Source organism: Gastrolobium bilobum, unplaced genomic scaffold (assembly GCF_033153095.1).
Source record: "Gastrolobium bilobum isolate Gb01-03AN ecotype WA unplaced genomic scaffold, APGP_CSIRO_Gbil_v1 utg14120, whole genome shotgun sequence".
NCBI lineage: Eukaryota > Viridiplantae > Streptophyta > Magnoliopsida > Fabales > Fabaceae > Gastrolobium > Gastrolobium bilobum.
In genome coordinates this window covers 1-11,079 of record NW_026897624.1, presented here as the reverse complement: position 1 = coordinate 11,079, position 11,079 = coordinate 1, and the positions used below count along the sequence as shown (strand labels likewise).

The following is an 11,079-nucleotide window of genomic DNA, read 5'->3' as shown; positions in this document are numbered from 1 at the left end:
GATAGTTGGAAGAATAACGTTCAACCCTGACATAATAAATGAGAAGATTTATTAAAGAAAAGAGTCTTTGTACTTTTAGATGATACAACTTGTCATTTCACTTTCACAAAGAGGTGGGACTCACATAATCTATCTCTTTCTCTCACGTAAAATGACATAATTTTACGTCCTTAAAAATGACACACACTTTTTCCTTTATTAACAAACAAATTATTTCCGCATCACATTATTTTTCTATCACAGGCACAAAACAAGAGTGAGCTTTTATGTTAGTGTCTTTTTTTTTATGGTTTTTTTTTTCTCAGATGTTTGTGTCTGTGGTAAAAAAATAGTTTCCGCCACATATGCAGAAATAATTTTCTGTTTATTAAATTATTGTAATGGTAAATGATTATATCATGTTGCGTGATATAATTATTTCATGCAATAGAAACAAAATCGTGGGGTCCATAATTTTATTTTATTTTTAAAATGGTGAACTCCATTATCTTATTTCTGTTGCATGAGATAATTATTCCATGTAACATGAGATAAATAGATCTCTATTATAATTTATTGAAAAAATATATATATTATACTATGTTAATTTAAAGAAGGAGAAATATAAATGATGATAAAGATTTTGGGCCTACTATTGCACAACTCTTTTTTAAAAACGAAACAAGTTAACTCGGAGCTAGGCCAACCCATATTGACTATATTTTCATAATTGTCCAATTTTCAGGGGATTATATATGATCGTGGCATGGTATTATTTATTGTGAATGAATATAAATTTCCTCGCCTTATACTGAAAATGAGAGGGTAAACCTGACTTCCATTTATGATTTATTAATTACACATGCATGGACTCACAATAGTACTGTGCACCTTACAAGTGAGTTCGTTTTTGCTTGAATGACCATGCCTCTTTTTCCTACATGATATTAGACGTGACCTAACAAAAGTATACACTCGTATTTTAATAATTTGATTGCTTTGTGTGGTTCATGCAAAAATGCACAATCAAACTATCATTTAGTACTTTAAAAATACAAATATTTTTTTCAAATTTCGAAACCCCTTTAAAAAATAAGAGATACTCTTTCTCGAAATATGAAAAATGAATTGATGAAATTTGATATGATACTAATGAGATCAACGAGATTTCAATATTTATTTTTAGAACGTCTTCATTTCACGCCATAAGCGGAACCACCACCCCATAATCGGTTCGTTAACATATTGGTTAACTATATTCTTAAACATGAAAAAAAAATTATTGACTTATAAAATTATCTATCGAACTATAAAAAAGATTCAACAAAAATAAATCCACTTCCAGCAATTTTTAAAACATTTCCTAATAACTTTTTTCTTTCTCTATCTCTCATTTGATCCATCTCATCCACGGCTTCTGTAAAACAAACATAACCCTAAAATAGACACAAAGATCCTTTTGGATCCGGGTAAGTGATGCTTCAATTATTTTAAGCCTAACACATCATTTTGTTCATGAGCTAAATCAAATCATTCATCATGGGATTTGTACATGTTTATCGATGCATATCACTCTCTTTTAATTTAATCTCTAATTTAAAATTTATATTAAATAAGAAAAAATAAATTTTTTTAAAATAAAAATGTTTAATGAGAGGCCATTAACTGTCAATAAATACATAAGAGTTATGTGATGTACGATTTTTCTATATGTAATCACTAAAGAACCAGTTTGTAAATTTCAGAAAGCTTAAAAACTTCTCATTCCAAATTGAAAATTTATAAGGACTACTTCAAGAGGAAGTAAAATTGTGATTGTGTCTCAATATTGATCTCTATTTTTTAATTCGGAGTAGGAAATTAAAAAGGACTATACCTCACCAAAAATAAAATAAAAAAGACTAGAAAAATTGAAAGGAGAGAAAAAAAATGCATTTGTAAGGAAAAATATTAAAAAAAAAAAACTAAAGAAGAAAGAAAAGTACATAGCAGCTACAACAAGGACTGAATGAGTGAGAATCATGTGAAGTGCCGCCACTCTCTCTCTCTCTCTCTCTCTCTCTGGTTCAATCTAAAGCTTCAAGCTTTAAAATCTAACAAAACACTCACTTCTGTTTTGTATTTGTTATGTTTTGTTTTTCTTTTTCTGTTTAAATTATTCCGAGAGATTCTTCTTCTTCTTCTTCTTCTTGTTCTTTTGTTGTTTCCAATGTCTACAACTTCCTCAAAGTTCATCAAGTGTGTGACAGTTGGGGATGGTGCTGTTGGGAAGACCTGCATGCTCATTTGCTATACTAGCAATAAATTTCCCACGGTATGGATTCTTTGTGGCATATTTTTTTTTGTTTTGAAGAGACCAAATTAAAGTATTTGACTTTTTGCTATCCTTTGTTTTTCATTACTATTATTATTTTTTAATGATTTAATATGTGTATGTATATCCATCCTGAATTCTCAGTTTTGTTGAGATCAACAGCAACTTCTTTTATGTATGTGTGTTTTTGTTTTGGGTGAAGGAGGCAATATTGTAACTCAGTAGTCATTTTGTTGTTAGAAGTATGTAAAGTGCAGAAGTAACCCATTTGTTATATTGGTTCCACCATTTTAGCTTCTGCTGATTTTTTTTTTCTCTGCTTTTGTTTTGTACTCTGATTTTGCTTTTCCCCTATGTTGGTCATCAGGACTATATTCCCACGGTGTTTGATAATTTCAGTGCAAATGTGGTCGTTGAAGACACAACTGTGAATTTGGGTCTCTGGGACACAGCTGGTATACTTGCACAGAATTGTTATTGTACTTTTTTTTATCAGTTATAAAGACATAAAAATGAAAAATGTTTGTAAATTTAAACTATGGTGTGCCTGATAGAATTATGTCAAATGACAAAGGTTGTTTATCTTCAATTCTTTTTCCAATGTATTCCTTAGGGCAAGAGGATTACAACAGGTTGAGGCCTTTGAGCTACAGGGGGGCTGATGTCTTTGTCTTGGCTTTTTCTTTAGTTAGTCGCGCTAGCTATGAGAATGTGTTGAAGAAGGTATGCTTTATGCTTGTGTTTCTGAATTCGCACTTTGACATGTCTTGCAGATTTATCTTTTATTCTTTAATCTGTATACACTGTTCAGTGGATCCCTGAGCTTCAGCATTATGCACCTGGCATCCCAGTGGTACTAGTTGGCACCAAATTGGGTAAGTTATCAATCACTTGTATTAATAATTTTCTTAGCCTCATGCTAATTTGTCTTCTGATTGTATGTATTTTTTCTGCCAAATTCTTCATAAACCATGACCCAAATATGAGTAAATGAGGCTCTAGAAGGCTAGAACTTATCTACTATTCCCTTTTGATGCTAGAACCATATCCATTAGCCTGTATTCTTTGATTAGAATCTTAAACTAGTATTTTATTATATTGAAACATATGCTCATTCTGCATAGAAGATTTACATGATTTTGTAACATATTCATTAAAAATGTGCACAAAGTTTTGAGACGAACTATACATACATTTTTAAACTCATTTGTCGCAAAATTTTTCTCAAGGTTGCCATTCATGTTAAATGGATATATAATCTTGGGGCAAGCATACCTCTGAACTTGTCCACGCATCTGTTATAGTGAAGGCAGATTTAATTTACATCTACTTTATCACATGTTGATGATCCGCTAAGGAAATTGTATCCAGATTTGCTTGACAGAAAATCATTATACTGCAGCAATGTGTTATACTGTTGATGCCATCTACTTTAATTAGAGTAAAGAAAACACATTTGGTACTATAAGCTTTAAAGGCTATTCTCATGGTGTAGCTTGAATATTCTTATCCTTTTCATTAATTCATTCTTGTAATATCAACCCTCACACAAAGGAAGTCTCAAGCTATTTCAACAAAAAGAAAAAGAAGAAGAAGGAAGTTTGGATCATGAGGAGGAAGCCTCATGGGCTTATGGCAATATCACAAAAAGATTTCATGAATGACTCAGTTTCAATTAGGCTTCATAATGTTGAATGTTGACCATCAACTTAATATTTCTACTCAGTTGGATGGAAGAAAGTTACTTTGGAGTTGAGAGAGACAAACTATGGCAATAAAGAGCAGCACAATTACAATTGAATATGTCAACAACTAATATGGTTCCCTCCTCAATTTGTTGTTGATTCATTTGTTACTTTAGAGAACTTAATGTTTTGATTAAATAAATTTCTCTATCTTTTCTGTTTCATCTGGAAGACTTATCTGCACTGATAGTTGAACAGTTTTGCTATTTTTGACTTCAGTATATCCCAAAATAGATCTTATGCAAACTATTAATATGGCAGTAAATTAATGACCACTAATCATTTATATATATTTTTAAAAAAAAATTGGACATCTATCTTTTATGTATGGTGGTAGTTTGATTAGCATGGCTACTGACGTTTGCATGTAACACTGTTTATGGTGAGAATGCAGATCTCCGAGAAGACAAGCACTATTTGGCTGATCATCCTGGCCTAGTGACTGTGACTACTGAGCAAGTACAAATCTTCCTTTATTTGCTGTGTATATAGTTCAACATGCAGTGATTTTTGAAACTGTTGGCTTTTGTTCATATCCAGGGTGAGGAACTCCGTAAAGAGATTGGAGCTACATATTATATTGAGTGCAGCTCAAAAACTCAGCAGGTATGTTTATATTACCTTTTTATTCTTGCAATTCTTCAATGTTTCAAGCTATATATGGAAAAATACCAACATTGTCATCTTAAGAAAACTAAGTATGTGGCGGATTTCTTTGTGACCAAGGGGTGCCGTGCCCCTCCCCCCTCCCTTTTCTCATTTTTTTTCCTGTAGTTTCATATACGTATGTTTATTTGTGTAGGTCACTATGTAATGCTTCATCATTTTTCATAATTTGGTCTAATTTGTATTCTATGATTTCTATCTATATAGTTGTGTAAAAATATATTATTGTCCCTGTGTTTGTAAAGAAGTATGCTAATAATTTATTAGTAAAATTTTCTTTGATGATAATGTTAATAACACATTCATTGAGATTCATATATGTAATTGTTCCACTTTTGCTAGTTGAGTTATGAGTAAAGTTTTTTCATTCCATATAGTTTTTTTAGCTAAAATTTTCTTGTTACTTTAATGTGGCTATCAGCTACATATGTTTAGCGCCCCCCCCCCCCCCCCCCCCCCTCTCCTACACACACACACACACACACAAAAAAAAAAATGATTGATCATATATAATAAAAAAAGAATATTTCAAGTTATTGGAATTCATATGCTTATTATCAAATTTAATAGTAGAGTACAAACATTAAACAACTGATGCTTTAAGTTAGAGGCTAGTGTGACAATATAATTGATGTTAGTTCTTTAGAACATAATCCAAAGGCAAAAACAACTAAGATATAACATTGTTTTGCCACCTAAAAATTTTGTGCAAGATCCGCCATTGATTATATTGAATTTTTCACCAGTGGGTGGTTGAGAGATTATACTTCCTGTAATGAGGAATGTAAATATTTTTATTTTTTAAATAAAATATGGTGGTGTGTAGAAGTTGCAATAATTTAAATCAATCATGCAACAGTTCTGACCAAAAGCGGTAATTCCCTTGTGTTGCTTTAGGAAGTTCAGTTCTCTTGAGGCAATATGCAAAAGATGCCAATTCACCCTAATGGGATACTGATATGGGGTGTGAACATGATATTTGATGCAAAACGATATGTTGATTTCTAAGTTTTTGTTTGCAAGATAGTCTTCATCATTTCTTTGTAGTAAGATAACTACTTGGTTTTATCAGAACTTGTGCTTGAAATGAATTTATTCCTTATGCAATTGCAGAATGTCAAGTCAGTTTTTGATGCTGCAATCAGGATGGTCATCAAGCCTCCACAAAAGCAACAGGAGAAGAGGAAAAAGCCACGTCAATGTTGTTTCATGTAAGTACCCTTTTTCTGTATTATATCTAACAGCTTTGTAGATTTTGTTACATGTTCCACTTTTCCATGCACACTGCATTATTTCCATGTCAGTAACTTTTGTTGACATCCAATTGACAGTCCCCTCAAAAAATTCCTTTAACTTAAATAGAAAAGCTCATATATGTCAGGCGGGTCCAGAAAAAGTCCGTGGTGGGGGGACTACCACCAATGGGCTAAGCTAGCCGAAATATACCAAGTGGGTCCAACACCACATCTCAACCCAAAACCTTAAGGCCCAATTGGTCCTTCCACTTATATACTATTCACTTAGTCCATTACCAACCAATGTGGAACTCGTCACACTTGAATACTCCAACAATATATATTAGCGGTTAAATATTAGTTGTTGGTTATACTTGCTCAAAAAATTGAGAAGCAGCAAGTAATAAAAAATTTAATAACTAATTAGGTTAGGATACCAATACTTTTGATAAAAAAAAAATGGATAACGTGGCAACTCCCATTAATTAAAGGGTTCTTCGCTTCTCATGTCGCTGCAGATGAGAAATTTTGCAGCAAACACATTTCCATTAGGATCTGCCGACGGATCCTGGCATTTTTTAAAAAAAAGACTTCAGGATCCACATGTGTATTATAATGACCCTAACTGGTAAATCTTAGTTAGAGATTTAATTTAAGGATTTAAATGCCATAATTAGATTCAGTGAGCGATTTCGAGTATTTTGACTGTAATCATGACTATGTTATGAACAGTGCGTTCTGCCGGAGAATTTACAGTTTTGTGAATTAACCGGTAGAGCTTAAAATGAGCAAAATAATTTTAGGAACATAATTTGAAAATTCTGATGACAAATATGAGTTCAGAACGAAAAATTGTATAGTCTGGCACTTTCCGTGAAAATCTCGTGAATAGTGTTTCTACCGGGTATTTTGTACTGCTGTTTAAGCAACCGGTAGAGTCCAGAAATAAATAATTGATGAAATAAGAATAAGAAAGTCCAATATATGCCAAGCAAGTCAATATAGGCCCAAGAAAATGATAAGTTTATAAGTTTTAATTTTCGTAAGTAAAGGAAGTACAATTAGTGATGCACAGTGCATTTCGTCAAAAACGGTGCAAAAACCATACTGTGAATTATGAATATTGTTCCTTAGGAAATAAAAAATTAATGTAAATGATTTTAGGAAATAAAAAATATGTTTGTAGCTTTGAGTTAGTTCCGGGTCAATTTAAGTTAAAATACGCGATAAAAAAACATCCGATGAAAATGGCCACATGTGCCTATATAGCCTTGTCACTTAAATGAAACACTATTCATTTCAGATTTTCTTCTTCTCTCTCTTGCATGGCCGAGCTGCACATGGAGGGGAAGGGGCTAGGGTTTCAAATTTTCCTTCTTTGATTTCTTCATCATCCATCCACCAAATCCAATGACCCACCACATGAAATTGATTGGAAACCACTCAATGAATCCATTCCACCTATCCATTTGAGCTATAGTTGAGTGTGTGAAGAGTTATTCCTCCTCTCATTTTCGAGTTACTATTCACTGGAGGAGAAAAAGTGAGTTTTTGGATGGAGCTTGGCTTGGAGATTGCTCTCTAGGCTTTCTACAAGTGTTTAGAGGTAAGAAACCTCTATTTCCATGATATTATTTTGATGATTTAAGTTATGAAATTGATGAGCATATTTTGTTGGGAAATAATTGATGTTAGAATGTGAAATTTATGATGGATTATTGTTGTTTAGGAAGTTATAGTGTTGAGTAAGCATCCACATGTGATATAAAAATTTAAAAGTCCTATTGCATCTTCCTCCTAGGTTTCGGCCATCATGGAGTGAGTAGGAGTTATTGTGGAAAAAATTATATTATGTATTGTGAAGGTATAGTGTGTTGGAAATGAGTGAAAATGGATGAGTTAGTAAGAATGCCTAAGTAAAAAAAGGACTTGGTGTCTAAACTCAAAATAGGAATTTAGTGGAAGCATTCCTAGGTGTTTTCAAGTTGTAATGAAGTAACGAAAATGCATTGTAAAAGAGAAGGATCTTTGGAAATTCCCCTTGTAGGATTCAACCTATAGGGTATTTAGGGATATATTTTGTACATTTTATTTTAAATAAAATGTGTTGTAATAAATTGTATAAAGGTGATGAGTTTTGAAGAAAAATAGCATGATTTATGTTGAAAATTCCTAAGGGAATGGTTGATTAAATTAAAGAACACCAACGGTTATAAAGAGGTCTAGACTTGTGTATTGGCATAGGATTGGCAAAAATGCAAAGAAAGGAAAATAAGCGATAAAATGTATGCTTATGAAATAATTATGGTATTGCATCATTTTATTGATGCATTGTAAATTATTCTCTAGGTGTGCCTAGGGATTGAGAAGGATCGGAAATCTCTTGAAGCGATAAAAGTAACTTGTTCCACAAGTAAGCGTATTGGTAAAGCTTCAAGAGGTAAGCTCTATGTTTAAGGAGTCTTTTCCTGCTTGAGTGCTCCACCATGGTTAGTGAACTATGGTTGGACTGTATGACTGTGATTTAGATGCTTTGTATAGATGCATTCATATAGAGTTATTTGATAACATGATATGTTTTGCTCTGATGTGACTTCTGTAATTTGATTTCTGAAACAATCTCTGGCCATTGATTGTATAGTACCCGGACGTCCGCTTTGGGGTCCTCCCTCGGGACTGATGGTGTACTCCTCTGATATGTCTGGTTCCGCTTTGGGGTCCTCCCTCGGGAACACGTGCGTTGATTTCCGCTTGGGGTCCTCCCTTGGGAATGACGGCGCACATCTCTGATATGATATGGATATATGCTCTGTTCTGTTATGATATCTGTTATATGTTGTATTTGTATACTCTGTATCTGAATTTCATGCAGGAGTGAGCCAGGGGTATGGAGAATTCTCTATAAACCTGGAGCTTATTGAGATTTGTAATCTCACCCCTCTTTGGGGACATATTTTCAGGGGCCCAGATTTCCGGTGAGTCCTCACTAGGCAGGGACACGACACGTGGCTGAGGCAGTTGACAGACCGGATTTTGAGTGGCTGTAGGCTACTACCTTTTTGGAGTGTTTGATGGATTTTAGTATTTTCGCATTTGATGGATCATGATATTGATCCTTTATTTTGTATATGGCCTGTATATGTTTTGTACATGTCTATCAGTTTGATGCATGTACATTTGAGTATTCAGGAACGTTATATGATGATGTAGTATTCAGATAGGTTTATGTTTTGATGGCATGCTGTTAGATTTAGTGGCACGGAGCCATGTTATGCATGCGCCCATGTATGGGTATTCGATTATATTTGGATATCTGGTATTTCCGAATTGATATGTTGTATAAACTGTTTATCAGGAAATGCTTCCGAGTGGGATTGGAAAATCCCCAGTTGTCCGAATTATAGAGGAAACTCTGCCCGATTTTCGTTTACGCCGAGAAAGAATTAAGTTAGAAAAAGAAAAAGTTAGCTCATATTTTCGTAAGTTAAGTCTTCCGCTGTTTTCTGTTTTATCATATGTATGTTAATTGAACCGGCTCGAGACGGGGATGTTACATTTATGGTATCAGAGCAGTTTCTCTAGAAGAGCCTGTGAAATATTGCATGAACTGTTCGGGTTGTTATATTCTTGAGTTTTTCTTGGAATACTATGATATGCATGTCTGATCACCGAGTGTGAGCGTAGCTAACTCATTCCTTTGTGTGAAATATGCAGAATTATGGTTCGCCCAAGAAGGACTTCTGATCCTCCTATTGACCCGACCGATCCAATATTGGCAGATTTGGCAAGACCCCGACTTAACCCGCGGGGAAATACTTCACAGCCAGATCCAATGATAATGGCCTTAACTGAGATGCAACAAAATATGGCTGCAGCTAGGCAGCGAGAGCTAGAAGTGATGATGAAAGCAAATCAAGATCTGTTAGAGGCTAATAGGTTGGCCAATCAAGAAATGATGGCAGCAAGCAGAATGGCGAATATTGAAATGATGAGATTACTCTTGGTTGAGGTGAGGGCGGGTGGGCAAGGTCCACAGCCACAGCCCTTGCAACAGCCACAGCCTGAGCCACAACCACAACAGCCTGTTCCTCCTCCTCATAATCCCATTGTTGTGGAGGGTGAAGGAAATAATGATGTGAATGAAGAATCTAGTCACAGGGGTGGTGTGGCACAGCCAGCCACTAACAGAGAGCAAAGAGAAAGAATGCTAAATGCCTTCCGAAAACATGCACCACCAAATTATAAAGGAGGCATTGATCCTATTGCTGCAATTCAGTGGTTAGAAGAATTGGATCGCATTTTTACTGTCATGGAGTGTGATGATCAGCAGAAATTGTTGTATGCTTCTTATATGTTGCAGAATGATGCAGCTGATTGGTGGAGAAATACCCGTCTGCCCTTGGAATGTCAGGGTTATGCTATTACCTGGCCTTTATTTGAAAGGCAATTCTTGCTGAAATACTTTCCGGCTGAAGCCCGGATAAGGAAGAAGGGTGAATTTGAAGAACTAAAGCAGGGTCAGATGTCTATTGATGAATACTTGAATAAGTTCAATAAGCTGGCCAAATACTCTCATTTCCAGAGAGCTCCACCTACAGAGGATGACTTGATTTTTAAATTTCATAGAGGATTACATGATAACATCTCTGAAAAACTTGCAGGTGACTCATTTGATACTTTTGCTGCACTTGTTAAAAAGTGTAAAAATATTCAAGAATATTACAGAAGGAAGCATAAGGACCAATCTGCTCCTAATTCTGGTCCTAAAAACACTTCTGGGAATTCTAAAGGAAAAGGGTTGCAGGTTAGACAGTCTGATGGTAAGTTCAAAAAGGCGGGAAATTCTAAGCCTGGAAATATTAAGCCTGCTTCTCTATGTGCTACATGTGGTAAAGTTCATGCTGGGGTTTGCAGAAAAGAGCAAAGATTGTGTTACAAATGTGGCCAACCTGGGCATTTTATTAGGGACTGCCCCTTTAATGGGGGACAGGTTTCTACTATTCAGGCCACTCCGGCTCCTATTGTGGTTGAGGAACCATCTCTACCTCTCCCACCTCCAGTTGCCCGAGTATATGCAGTGACTCAGCAAGAGGCTGAGAGGTCAGCTAGTTTGGTGCGAGGTATGATTTCTATTCATGAT

General features: G+C 34.8%; 1 protein-coding gene across 2 annotated transcripts; it reads left to right on the top strand.

Annotated features, from left to right (window-relative positions):
- Window positions 1-1,997: 1,997 nt before the first annotated feature.
- LOC133308714 (rac-like GTP-binding protein 3) lies at window positions 1,998-9,187 on the top strand. Of its 2 annotated transcripts, XR_009751204.1 has the most exons (9): window positions 1,998-2,293; window positions 2,661-2,748; window positions 2,907-3,016; window positions 3,105-3,168; window positions 4,433-4,497; window positions 4,579-4,644; window positions 5,818-5,915; window positions 8,289-8,379; window positions 8,900-9,187. XR_009751204.1 is itself a non-coding variant. In XM_061509396.1 (8 exons), the coding sequence occupies exons 1-8, from the start codon at window positions 2,189-2,191 to the stop codon at window positions 8,916-8,918; spliced, it is 615 nt and encodes a 204-aa protein (XP_061365380.1). In that variant the 5' UTR covers window positions 1,998-2,188; the 3' UTR covers window positions 8,919-9,187. The 2 variants fall into 2 exon arrangements, 1 of the variants encoding a protein (XP_061365380.1); XM_061509396.1 differs by lacking the exon at window positions 8,289-8,379.
- The last annotated feature ends 1,892 nt before the right edge of the window (window positions 9,188-11,079 follow it).

Coding starts and splice junctions, on each gene's coding strand:
- LOC133308714 (XM_061509396.1), top strand. CDS start 2,189: ATGTCTACAACTTCCTCAAAGTTCATCAAGTGTGTGACAGTTGGGGAT. Junction 3,169..4,432: donor ACTAGTTGGCACCAAATTGG/GTAAGTTATCAA, acceptor GTGAGAATGCAG/ATCTCCGAGAAGACAAGCAC. Junction 4,498..4,578: donor TGACTGTGACTACTGAGCAA/GTACAAATCTTC, acceptor GTTCATATCCAG/GGTGAGGAACTCCGTAAAGA.